The following is a 14,161-nucleotide window of genomic DNA, read 5'->3' on the forward strand; positions in this document are numbered from 1 at the left end:
TATATTTAACTAACTGAACCTTGCTTAAAAAAAGTTTTTGAACAATAAAGTGTATACAACAAGTTAGGGAGAGGTGTAAGTTTTAAGAATTATCAAATATTTAGATTTGTTGACTTTTCTGTAAGAAATGCATTTGACAAAGGGAAGGTGTGGTGGAACAAGTTTCAGATCTAGGTGTTCAATATATAGATATTCAGAAGAAATAAAAATGTTATATGAGCTAATATCATACAGAAAAATTTAGGAATTAAATATTTGAAACCATAATAAATTATATTTTTCTCCTGAACAAATTGACTGCTATCTGATATCTACTTTTTGTCGTCGGACCCATGCATAAAACTGTGGTGTAGGAAGAAAAACTATGCATTTAATATTGTTAAGAAGCAAATTTTATCAGTATATAGTGGCTTAAAAATCAACTTATTAAGCAAATATTCCTTAGTGTTCACTGCACAATTGCTGTCTTTCATTTTCATTGATAATAGAAATATTTGGAAACATAATTTGAGTCTACCAGCCGTCTCAATATTCCACAGCTTGATGTATCCCACTGTATCGATTCTTTTGTAAGAATTATTGGAAATTCTTTTTTTCATGCATATTGCTGATTTGCATATTTAAAGTGATGTTAATAATGACGAAAATAAAAATAATAATAATGAACGCAAAAAAAATAATAATGGTAATATTTATCATAATAATGATAATATTAACGGTAATAATTATAATAATAATAATAACAATGATAATAATGAAAATGATTCAGGGTTTCAAAAGTTAATCTTTAAAGCAGTCCTAAAGCTCTTTATGTGTCATTATTTAAAGGTTGAAAATGGTTTCAAACCCACTTTATTCCCCCTGCAAACCTCAAATGCATATTATCCAGTTTGTTTAGGATCGAGTATCCATTTATTAGCAACCATTCCGATCCTTTCCAGTTACTGTTGACACTTAGGTGACTCTGAAAATCCATCAGTAAGTGCTGACAGAACTTTAAGAAGAGGTAATAGATTTAATATTTTACAGTGATTCTTCATTCTAGGACGTATTCTATTATAATATTGCACAGTGGTTCTTCATCCTAGGACGTATGCTGATATGATATTTCACAATGGTTCTTTATTCTAGGATGTATTCCGATATAATATTGCACATTGGTTCTTGATTCTAGGACGTATTATGATATAATATTGCACATTGGTTCTTCATTCTAGGACGTATTCCGATACAATATTTCACAGTGGTTCTTCATTCTAGGACGTATTCTGATATAATATTGCACATTGGTTCTTCTTTCTAGGACGTATTCTGATATAATATTTCACAGTGGTTCTTCATTCTAGGACGCATTCTGATATCATATTGCACAGTGGTTCTACATTATAGTACGTATTCTGATATAATATTTCACAGTGGTTCTTCATTCTAGGACGTATTCTGATATAATATTTCACAGTGGTTCTTCATTCTAGGACGCATTCTGATATCATATTGCACAGTGGTTCTACATTATAGTACGTATTCTGATATAATATTTCACAGTGGTTCTTCATTCTAGGACGTATTCTGATATAATATTGCACAATGGTATTATAAAAGTATTGTTTTCAGAGGTCAAAAGGTACTCTTATATGGATTCAAATTGATCCAGGATGTGAAAAGTTTATAAAATGATTGTGGATAATATTTAGATTATTAGTCATAAATTAACTAAAAACAATGGGTTTCTCGTTAATAAATACCAAATAGTTTATGTTTACTTTCTTATTTACCCAATAATGATTAAGGTATGTTGTTGCTTAAATAAATATTTTTGGTAAGCGATCAACAAGTGGCAGAGACCTGCGTCTATGTGTAATGTGTATCATTTAATTTATAAAAGACTTATCAGGTTTCCTTATCAAATGTTAAGTTTAAAAGTTTTGGTTTCTCTAGATTAAGTGGGATCCCCAAGGGTTTAGAAAGAACCAGTTTTTAAAAAAGTTTGGCAATCTTCAGTTGCAAATTTAGACATCGCCATAAAAAAAAACAAGATATTGTCTAATCTACAACCAGATTTTTAACAAAGCACAATTGAACGTTTTTAACCGGCATAAAATCCCTGAAGCAAAAAAAGTATTAAGTGCAAAATTTGAAAATGTTATTTAACTTAAAAGCAGATTTTTATCGTGTTTAATAAATTTTATCTAAACTTAATCTTCAACCTTGAATAAGTGCTTGTCTAGATCTGTATTATGTTGCATTTAGAAATCCCGGGTTGGTTGAGACCAATCAAGAAAATGTTTAGAAAAAATATTTGTTTGTCCTGAAATCGAATGTTTTAATCCATATAGCGCTGCAACCTGACGATCACTAGAGTTTTTAGATAAATCTTTCTTATTTAAACATTAGATTATTTGATCTTTTTATAATTCTGAAAAAAATATTCGGAACTTCGAAAAAAAAACTTTCATGAATCCAAAAATTGAAATTTTAAAAAGTTATGAATTTTTATCATCCAGAAAAAAAAACAAATATTTATAATTACAATGCAGAAACTCGGGGCGTAACAAAATGAACCTAACATTTTTCCTAAACTATAAAATATCGCAAAATATTGCATGTAAACATATCACGCGAGCCTTTCAAAAAGCAGAATTAAATTATCAAAACAAAGAAAAAAGAAAAAAAAAATAGTTTTTAAAGCATTTTTGCTTTTCCAAAATATTGATATCTAATCTTGGCCTGGACTTCACTATAATATAATGCTATTTAAACTTGAATGAATAAAAATATGTAGAATTACATATTACAATTGTAAATACGATTTTACTACACAATGCACATTTAAGCTGTACCGAAGGAAATAAAATGTTTATAAAATTGAAGATGTCAATTTATCGTAAGTGAATGACTTCTTAATCTTTCAAGCGTAGCTCTGAATTTAGTTTGCATTATGTTGGTCACCCTGTATCTATTATGTTGGTAACCCTGTATATATTTTGTTGGTACCCCTGCATGTATTATGTTGGTAACCCTGTATGTATTATGTTGGTAACCCTGTATGTATTATGTTAGTAACCCTGTATGTATTATGTTGGTTACCCTGTATATATTTTGTTGGTTACCCGGTATTATGTTAGTTACCCTGTAAATATTATGATTATTACCCTGTATGTATACGTTGGTTACCCTGTAAATATTATGATTATTACCCCGTATGTATGTGTTGGTTACTCCGTAAATATTATGATTATTACCCTGTATATATATGTTGGTTACCCTGTAAATATTATGATTAATACCCTGAATGTTTATGTTGGTTACCCTGTAAATATTATGATTATCACCCTGTATGTATATGTTGGTTACCCTGTAAATATTATGATTATTACCCTGAATGTTTATGTATATTTATTATGTTTTGTTACCAGCTGTATGTACTTTAGTGTATAATCTACAGTTCAAAGAACTATATCTGATGAGAGCTGCCTATGAAGGAAACCTGTATTTCAAGAAACCCAAGTTTTATCTTCTTCTTTTAATTAGAATTCAAACATTAGAATTTAGGAGGAAAATCCAATCAATATTTGTCATGCTTTATAAGTTTATAAATATTTTAATTAAATATCAAAAACCCAGTTTTTGGTAGGTTTCCGCGCTTTCCGTGAGTATTGTCCTTTTAGAATGTTCAAATTTGGCATAAAGTCTATTCAAATGTTTACTTTAAACCTATGGTGGGCGGTTCGCTGTACAAAAATTTCATGTACAATGTACACGTGCACAAGAACGGTGAACGGTATTTCACTGGACTATTAAAAAGCTTAACTTGCATCTAACAATCATCTTCCTACTCTACAGTTTTATACTCCCCAAGTTATTAAAGATAGAATTAAATTTTATTTTAGATATGAGGATAGTTACTAGTGCTGTGTTGCTGCTCATGGGATGTGGGGTCAACCTATCCAGGTACAGTTCTCAAGTCAACTTCAGTTCTAACATTTTTATAGCTTTCCGAGATCCTTGCTTGCCGGTTCGATTACTGCCAAAAATATCAAGCTAAAAGATTTTTACAATTTATTGTTTTAATTAAAATTGAAAATAGCTGAGTAATATTTTGTTCGATTCACAATCGCGTTTTATGTTTTCTGAACTGCTGTGATATAATCAAATAGGCTGTAAAGGACTTTATACTTAATTTCAGATGATTCTTCATTTATTTAGAGTTCATGTCTGATTCATTATGGTACCTTTAAAACCTAATTGTCTAATCTTTGACCACGGAGAACTCCTAAACTTTTTAGCTTGAAACGATGTTCAAAGTTTGCATGGAAACTGATATGCAATAACAGCTGACTTTACACATTTCGAGAAAATCCCGCAAATTCCAAAGCAGTTTTTGAAAATTTGAAAATTGCGGTATATTCCTAGAGAACGATTTTTGGACCCCCCCCCCCCTCCTATCAATTTTGTACATGGATCTTAAATAACATGAATCTTAAATGTAAGACATGTGGCCGCAGTGCTCGGCCTCCTAGCCTGTCCTAGCCGCAGCGCTCGGCCCAGAAAGTGTCTTAACTAACCTAACCCGTGGCCGCAGCGCTCGGCCCCCTAGCACATCCTAGCCGCAGCGCTCGGCCCAGAAAGTGTCTTAACCTAACCTAGTCCCTAAATAATGCTAAATAAAAACTAATTTGGTCATGTACAAAATTAATAAGAAGGGGTGGGCTCGGGGAGAGGGGGTCCAAAAATCGTTCACTAGGACAGACCCGAAATTGCAATTGAAAAAAAGTATAATAGAATTCCTTTTTCTAAAATATGAAACAGGTTTTTAAAAAAAATTGACAATCACAAACGTTTCTGCAAATATAAAAAAGGATATCTCCGTCATAGATCAGACTTGCCACTCTAAACTTGGAGGATTATTTGAAATTACATCTACACAGTACACTCTACACCCTGGATAAAACAGTACACTCTATACAACCTTTAAAGAAAGAGAGCCGGCCCCCGAAATATAATGTTCACAAAAACCATCTTTCTGTCTTTTATCCGAAGAAACTATTCATGTTTCTTGGATTAAGTCTATAAATAAACTGAGATTTGGATCTCTAGAATAAGAAAATAATCTTTGTTAATTAAATTCATATTTGACATCAGAAAGAACATGCTGAACGTAATATATCTGATATTATAATATTTCTATAAATTGATTATTTCATAAACAATGTATATATATATCTTTTAGAATTTACAATGTACACTCATTCAATATCGGGTGTTGGGATCTTCCTCAATAACTATTTCAATGTGACATTTTTAATCGTACATGTTCTTAACGACAATAGGCAGTTCTAGATCTATGTATATATAAATTAGTAATCTCTGTTTGTTTTGCTCAGATGTACAATCATAACTCGTGAACCCTGAAACTGATCTGTATTAAATCAGCAATCTCATTTTTTTTCAATGAGTTGGCCTTGAAAAATTGGGCTATGTACATGCATTTCAACCGGAGAAAGATTGTAGAGATAGATATGGCACTGTGTGCTAAGAGGGAGGAATGATGGACCTTCAAAGGAACTAAATATTACTATATCTAGAGTGGTAGAGATAGATATGACACTGTGTGCTAAGAGGGAGGAATGATGGACCTTCAATGGAACTAAATATTACTATATCTAGAGGGGTAGAGATAGATATGGCACTGTGTGCTAAGAGGGAGGAATGATGGACCTTCAAAGGAACTAAATACTACTATATCTAGAGGGGTAGAGATAGATATGACACTGTGTGCTAAGAGGGAGGAATGATGGACCTTCAAAGGAACTAAATATTTCTATATCTAGAGGGGTAGAGATAGACATGGCACTGTGTGCTAAGAGGGAGACATAATGGACCTTCAATGGAACTAAATATTACTATATCTAGAGGGGTAGAGATAGATATGGCACTGTGTGCTAAGAGGGAGACATGATGGACCTTCAAAGGAACTAATTATTACTATATATAGAGGGGTAGAGATAGATATGGCACTGTGTGCTAAGAGGGAGACATAATGGACCTTCAATGGAACTAAATATTACTATATCTAGAGGGGTAGAGATATATATGGCACTGTGTGCTAAGAGGGAGACATAATCGACCTTCAAAGGAACTAAATATTACTATATCTAGAGGGGTAGAGATAGATATGGCACTGTGTGCTAAGAGGGAAGCACACTGGACCTTCAAAGGAACTAAATATTACTACTCAGGGTTTACTAATGATCTTGACGATGAGGTGATTTTTTAACACAAAGAAATTACGTTTTTGTCAGAAGCTCAAATTTTTAATCATTGTAATCTGAAAGTGTAAACCTTTGATATTTCAAACAAAAGTTATTTGATCTAACATAATTTAAAGTTTTAAATATCTAAGACCTCCGACATTGGGTTGCAACAAATATACGGATTAGAAAATCAAAGTTTGTGTCAAAGAATAAATTATTTTTCCCTTAACAACCTTAGACCAAAAGATCTGATTAATTTACTGATACTCTAATGTGAATCCTTACAACTAACTTTGCAAGAAGCTGTCATAGACCTTTGATATTTTAAGTTATGTAATATGTATATATATATATATATATACATATTACATAATATATATTATATATAGTTAAACAAATTTTTATCGAAGGTTTATTTCTAAAACTGCAGATGCACGATAAACGGGAAGAAAATTTGAATTTCATGTCTAGTTATCAAATCCTTTACATTAAAATACAGAAAAATGCAAAATATTATAAATTAGGATATTTCTTATAATATTAATTAATAATTTGTCTTTTTCATGCAAATCGTAAAATTTCAAATAAAATTTTTTTCACTTCTAGTTTTTCTAGTTTTAAATTTGTGTTGCAAAATATTGCACTTGTATTTTATTTATAGTTAATTTTTTTTTATTTTGTTGAGTAAAAAAAGAGCAATTATTTTCAGCCCAAAAGCTTGCTTCAACCTGACGGAGTGAAGGATAGTAATTATACTGGAGTAATCAGAGATTTTGGAGAAGCTGTCAAACATTGCAGGTAAGACCGCTGAACATTTATCTATTTATATTCCTTTAACCCTTAACAGGCTGGGAGGGTGGGGGGCGTTCGGCACCCCCCATGTAGTTTTTTTTTGTTCTAGCACTCTCATTTTTAACACTATCATCAAAAATGTCGTGAATTTTAATACAGAATTTAAAGGATTTTTGTTAAAAAAATATTTTTTAATTTATAATTTATTTAAGCATTAACTGTAGATTCAGGCAATGGCCGAACATTTGTTTGAGTGGAGTCATTCAAAAAAGTTTTTGTTTTTCGTCTTTTAAATTAAACTTTTTCAGTTTAAGATGCATGGCCTTGGTATCATTAGAGACAGAAGAAGAATGGGATTTTATCAGGTTTATATTGTTTAACAAACCAGAAACTTGAAGGGAAGGTTCGTCTATTTTATCAATTTAATAATGATAAACAAACCAGAAACTTAAAGGGAAGGTTCGTCTATTTTATCAAGTTTATAATGATAAACAAACCAGAAACTTAAAGGGAATGTTCGTCTATTTTATCAGGTTTATAATGTTTAACAAACCAGAAACTTAAAGGGAACGTTCGTCTATTTTATTAAGTTTATAATGATAAACAAACCAGAAACTTAAAGGGAAGGTTCGTCTATTTTATCAAGTTTATAATGTTTAACAAGCCAGAAACTTAAAGGGAAGGTTCGTCTATTTTATCAAGTTTATAATGATAAACAAACCAGAAACTTAAAGGGAAGGTTCGTCTATTTTATCAAATTTATAATGATAAACAAACCAGAGACTTAAAGGGAATGTTCGTCTATTTTATCAGGTTTATAATGATAAACAAACCAGAAACTTAAAGGGAATGTTCGTCTATTTTATCAGGTATATAATGTTTAACAAACCAGAAACTTAAAGGGAACGTTCGTCTATTTTATTAAGTTTATAATGATAAACAAACCAAAAACTTAAAGGGAAGGTTCGTCTATTTTAAAATATACATACTACTCAGGTTTTTTTTCGAAATTGAATACAATTTTGCATATTTTTACCGCTAAAAGTTCTAAAAGTTCGACGTATCTTTAACTGGCATGATGTGCTGTTTTGTGTTACTTTTTTTAAATTAATTATTTTAAATATATCTTACTAGCCTTAGAGGGCGCTTCGCGCCCATCTTCTAAATTAATTGTGAACATGTTCTCTTTGTGTACATCGTAAAACAAAACAAAAATAATTCGCGGATTTTCACAAAAAATTTCGTGAATTTTCAAAATTTTCAAAAATTTATTGAAGATCGAATTTTTATAGGGACAAATATTTGAAATTTTGATCATTCATAAACCTTCCCTGGGGTCCCTAGATGTCCCACAAAAAATTGGGCCCGATCGGTTCAGCCGTTTTGACGTTTATTGGATACAAACAAAAAAACAGACACCCAAACAGACACGCCAAATTTATATATAGATTTAGTTATAACTTAACGTTCATTTAAAAATACCTTCTATTAAGTTTAACAGAATAAAAGTTAGATAGAGCAATGCAATTTCACACACTATGAAATTGAGATTTGGAAAGCATATTTGTATATTACGCTGAGGTAAAACAATTATTGCACTGCTGGTTTTAAACCCTACACGGTGGTGAGAAAATTCAAAATGCTTATATTATTACGATTCATTTAATCAAAATTAATAAAAAAATTGCAATCTGCTCTTTTACTTGGAATTGCAATTAGCAGAGAAAATTGGACCAAAGACAAAGGAATTGAGTCTTCGCCACAAACTCTGATTTTCTTATCCCTATATCTTTTCAACGTCGTAAATCGTAAAATTCTGTTTGATCAAATAATCAAAGTTTAAAAATCAAAGTTTTACGCCACCAGGTTGCAAAGATATGAGGATAAGAAAATTAGATTTTGTGGCAAAAACTCAATTCCTTAGAAAATGAGAAGAAAAACATTTCAATTTTTTTTATGAAAATATGTTTAGAGAAAAGATGGAGGAAGTGAACACTCCATTTATCTGGACAAGCGGACACAAATGTGATAAAACTGTCAGCAAAGAGTAAATTTTAAAATAATTTTTAGAAATTTCTTAAACTTAAATTCTCATTTTAATTTTGTGGCAAATAAGATTTTTATTGATAATTGTCATTAATAAAAATAGTTCCTTGGTTAATAGAGTGAACGGTATCTCCCCTCACTTTTTCGTAAAAAATCATATTGAGACATTTTTGTTTACTCTCCGAGAATGTATACATATTTTTGACGTAGATTCCTACAGTAAAAAACATTTAGAAAGTGGTTGGGATATGATTGATTTAGATACTATGGTGAGCATATATATCAATACAACATTGCTTTCTTAAAAGGTGATATTATCTATCGATATAATAAAACAAAACATTCGTATATATGTCACCAATAGCCCGCCAAACGGCTGGACCCATTGGGCTGACATTTTTTGTAGACACTCATGGGTAGCCGGGGGGTTTCTTAGGCTAAAATGTTTTTGTTTTTCATATTTTTTTTTGTTTTAATTTTTAACGCCGGATACTTCAACTAGTTATATAATAAAGTATCTGGTACTAACATGCTATGTCGGTCGGTGTAATAATCAGTAATAAAATTGTATTTTATCACCATTTCAGTAATCGACGTATTGATATACATGCTGACCACTGTACATGAAAAAACTTTGTTGTATTGAATTTGATTCTTTTATCTTTACAAATAAAGATTTACATAAAATGAGCTAACCGTCCCTTTAATTCTAGATGCTTCACAACCCCATCTATCCAACCTCGGATCGTGAATAGCTGGTTTTGGTCAGGATCAGGTGCAAGGTACACAATTAATAAATAAAGAGAATAAATAAACATTTGTGATATGTGATCTCTGTTTGTCTGTTTATATGTCGGATCATAACTCATGAACCCAAGGAATAAGTTGCCTCAAATTTGGATTGGGAATCTTGAGAAAACCACAGAAATGTTCTCAGCTTTGAATGTTTTGAGATTCTAAGTTGATTGGGTCGAAAAATAGCTAAAATCGTAATTTAAGAGTAATTCCTGGGCAATGCTAGGTTCCCAAGCTAGTATTTGACATTATGAGACCCAGTAGACTGTTGAAGAAAAAACAACTTTATCAATCTATTTTCAATCAATCAATTAATCGGTCAATAATAATGGGTTCCACAATAAAGTTAAAAATTGAAAAACCCGTAAAAAAAGGCTTTGAAATATTTGATGGACTGTATTTGATGTTGCATTAGAGCAAATAGTTTTATCAACAGCTTGAAAATCAACTCTTTAAGAGAACTACTTTACAACTGCTGTTTTCATGGTCATTTAATTTTAAGTCACAAATCGAGTCCAACAGTCTTCTTCCTAATCCACAGTAATGTAAAAAAAAGTTTTTATATGCAAAACATGTATTACAGAAATTTTTATAAATTTATTTTGTTTCTTCAGAATTCCGCCGACCAACAGTACACCAGAGGGTTGGACTAAAAATCCCTGGGGTTCTACAGGTGATTCGTTTTTTAAATAATTTTTCCTCTTACAATCCCTCCATTCATATTAAGTAATATGTGTTGACTTCTGTCGGTTCCCTTGTGTCCAGACTAGGGTTTCCAATCGGAATTCCGTTGCACGGGAATGTGCGGAATTACAGCGCTCTCAATTGCCTTGGCTCTCGATCCACGATTATTTTATTTCACAATTCTGAACCAACAACAGTTTTACTTTACTAGGCTGTGTGTTGACAATTTAGACTTGAATTTTTAGTCTTGTAGTTTTTGTTTAAGAATTTTTTCCTTCACTGGAAACGCTTGTGCTTTTTAAGTTTGAACCTGCTGGAGCAAGCTGCATACAGTACATATACTGAGTACTGACAATATTAGGCAAAACAGTACGCCGAATGAACAATCCCCATAGAGTAATAAAACGAAGAAGTGAAGCTCAGCTAAGATGTACACAACCAACCTCCCTATTAATTTATTAATAGAGTGGTCGGTTGTGTACATCATAATATGTTTACGTATCTAACACTTGTATATAGAGTGATCGTATTTTTAAGGGGTGGTTTTATGTAGATATTTGAATATTAGTATTAATAATTAGGTAGACACTTAATATGGATTTAAATAAAGAAAGAAAATCGAAAAATTGGTCAATTCCATAAAAGCTCCCTTAGAAATACGATCACTCTATACGCAACTGTACAGTGTTAGTACTGTACACAACCGACCGCTCTATTAATTAATTGATAGGGACTAGGGAGGTTGGTTGAGTACATCTGAGCTAAGCTTCACCTCTTCGTTTTATTACTCTAATGAAATTTATGTGGTTTTGACACATAAATGTGCTACTTTGCAGGCCAATAATGTTAGGTTTTTACTTGACAATACTATTTACTATTATTAGGTATATTCACCAAGGTGAACCAGCAGACTGACCCATCTGCTCCTCCAGTTCCTCAACCAGATAATGCAGAGGAGGAACTAAATCTTCTAAAAAGCCAGGTATCTATTTATACATATTGAAAGTTTGTTTGTTTTGTGTGCATGTCCGATTATACCTACAGAACCCCTGGATCTATTAGAAAAACATTTTGATTAGGGAACTCGCTATAGCTACGGGAATGTACTTTGCTTAGTTTTAAAATTCTAAGTTGAGTGGGTTATCTTATAACAGAGAAAACTCCAGGCAGTACTGGGTTTCCAAGTTAGTATCTATATATAATATAAGTAGTAATCTCCGTTTCTTTGTCTGTTTGTGTGTCCGATCATAACTCATCAACTCCTTGAACGATTTGCCTTAAATTTGGTCTCGGGAATCTTAGTAGAACTATGGGAATGTTTTGGCTTGGTCTTAAAAATTCTTAGTTGACTTATACAGTGAAAGTTAAATTTTTAGGCAAAGCAGGGATTCCAAGTTTATCAATTTGGAGTATGTTTTTGTAAAGGGACTGAGTAAAATCCAAATAATCTTCGAAATAAAAGAAGTTTGAACCAAAATAAAACGTTGACAACCTCTTAACTTTAATATAAACAATATTATATTTCTTGTAAAAAAAGATCTGTTTTTGATTTATAATTTTCCTTTTTTCTGATTTTATTCATAGGTCGTCGTAGAAAACGTGAACCCTTTCTTTAATTTAATGTTTTCAGGAGGAGAGCTGTCTAGCCCTGGCAACAGATCTCTGGGAACCTGGAACTGTTTGGAACGATATTGCCTGTTACCATGAGAAGGTAGGCGCAGGGGGGAGGCAGAAGAGGAAATGGGAGGGGGGGGGGGTAGAATAGAAAAAAGGATTTCGTGTGATTTTGCATTTTTAATTTACAAGCTAATCTGCTTTGTGTTTATCTAATACGCATCATTTGCAACAAAGCTTCATATTTTTATGCACTTTGTTTAAAAGATTTTTTTCTGAACAGTTTTGTAAACATTCTCTTTAATACTGGTGAAAACTAGTTAAAAATATATTCTTGGTTTAGAGTATAATAAAATGATTTAATTACAAGTAAAAAACCGAACCGTATACAAGCTGCATTTTATTATTTTACAATGAACAAAAAATATATTTGAAACTATATATATTGCTGTGAACCATGCAACACTTTACGAACGGAAAGATAAAGGTTTCAATATAAACCCTTTTCTGATTTTTTTTGAAACACCGACCGCCGTTTGACTGTCCTCAACCCTACCCTGTAAATAAATAAAAAAAGATTTTAGCAACATTTGTCCACTGCTATATAAAGTTGAATATGTCAAGAAGTTTTAGTGTATAATGTTCTAATGTCAGCAGTTTTAAGCATAGAGAATAGAATATATATTAAAGGGGAATTTACTAGAAAAAAGTGTCAAACGGCCATTTGTTGTACTGTTTCCATACTGCAGGTGTACTTCACATATTTATGCTATATAACCTTTTGGGCCCTGGAATATCATTTTATAGAAAATCTAAAATTATTGTTAAGAGAAAACCAAATTATGAAATAGGCTGGTTTCATAATTGACCAATGATCATTTTACACAGACTCTATGCCTTCCACTTTACAAACGATGATTTTCCGTTATAACTATAAATCAAATGATATTTTTAATTCATCTAATTCATTATAAAGTTTATTTAACAGCTTTAAAAATTTCGAAATTGAAATGAATAGTCTAGGGAACATACTGTATTAATGTACTCTACTGCACATAATTTGTGAACATTTACATGATTTTTACACTTTGAACTCCCGTTTCAGGCTGAAAGGGACTGAAAAAATTCATACCGAGAGATTCTTTAAATTCCTCTCTAAAATAGGTTCTATTCTCTATGGTTTTTAATTATTTAGAAAAACTATAGGTTTAAATTTTATATAGGGAATGTCTTTTTTTTCGTGGTCATACTCGTAACGTAAAGGATCTGAAAAAATGCATTCTTGGAAGAAATCATCATCATTGGGGTTCTATCGGAGACCCCCTTTTATAATTAACGGATTATCTGATGATAATCTGAGGGTCTCCAATGATAATCATGGGATCTAATAATGAAAATTTTTGTGTCTGATCAACGAAAATCTCCCATGAGAAGCTTGGGGTCTCCAATGAAAATCTAGGATTCTCCGATGAAAGAGGGTCTCCGATAGTGCTCACATAATGATGATTTCTTCCATAACCCGAAACTATGTTGTTGTTCTTTCTTTAGAATGACGACTAAGAATTTACATTTTACTATCTTGAAAATCATGATACCTATATTTAACAAAAGAAGACAATCTAATTACATATACATTGCTTGTCTGTATGTTTGCATACAAAAAACGTCAAAACGACTGAACCGGGCCCAAATTTTTTGTGGGACTTAACACATCCCCAGAGAAGGCTTCTGGATGATTGAATTTTCAAAAATTTGCCTCTAACAAAATTAGATTTTTGAACGATTTTTTTTTATAAAATTTTAAAATTAATATTATTTTGTTTCAGGCCTGGATTTGTGAAGACAGTCCTGATCTTTTAGCTCAAGCTGGGATCAGTCTATAATAGTGAAATACAAAAACAAAAGAGAATTAATTTTTCGGAAATAAATTTTAATATAATCAATAATATTTTACAAAATGCTAATAATCTATTTGC

At 31.5% G+C, this 14,161-nt stretch overlaps 1 protein-coding gene across 1 annotated transcript; it reads left to right on the forward strand.

Annotated features, from left to right (window-relative positions):
• The first annotated feature begins 936 nt into the window (after window positions 1-936).
• On the forward strand, window positions 937-14,131 carry LOC111718310 (uncharacterized). The gene is made up of 11 exons (XM_023493866.1): window positions 937-1,006; window positions 3,891-3,951; window positions 6,160-6,265; window positions 6,964-7,052; window positions 7,355-7,411; window positions 9,019-9,093; window positions 9,806-9,874; window positions 10,502-10,560; window positions 11,456-11,553; window positions 12,202-12,282; window positions 14,012-14,131. Exons 2-11 carry the CDS (start codon window positions 3,893-3,895, stop codon window positions 14,066-14,068), a joined length of 750 nt encoding a protein of 249 aa, XP_023349634.1. The 5' UTR covers window positions 937-1,006; window positions 3,891-3,892; the 3' UTR covers window positions 14,069-14,131.
• Window positions 14,132-14,161: the final 30 nt, after the last annotated feature.

The sequence above is a fragment of the Eurytemora carolleeae genome, unplaced genomic scaffold (genome assembly GCF_000591075.1).
Source record: "Eurytemora carolleeae unplaced genomic scaffold, Eaff_2.0 scaffold60, whole genome shotgun sequence".
Classification (NCBI taxonomy): domain Eukaryota; kingdom Metazoa; phylum Arthropoda; class Copepoda; order Calanoida; family Temoridae; genus Eurytemora; species Eurytemora carolleeae.

Coding starts and splice junctions, on each gene's coding strand:
- LOC111718310 (XM_023493866.1), top strand. CDS start 3,893: ATGAGGATAGTTACTAGTGCTGTGTTGCTGCTCATGGGATGTGGGGTC. Junction 7,412..9,018: donor GAAGAATGGGATTTTATCAG/GTTTATATTGTT, acceptor AAATATGTTTAG/AGAAAAGATGGAGGAAGTGA. Junction 11,554..12,201: donor TAAATCTTCTAAAAAGCCAG/GTATCTATTTAT, acceptor TAATGTTTTCAG/GAGGAGAGCTGTCTAGCCCT.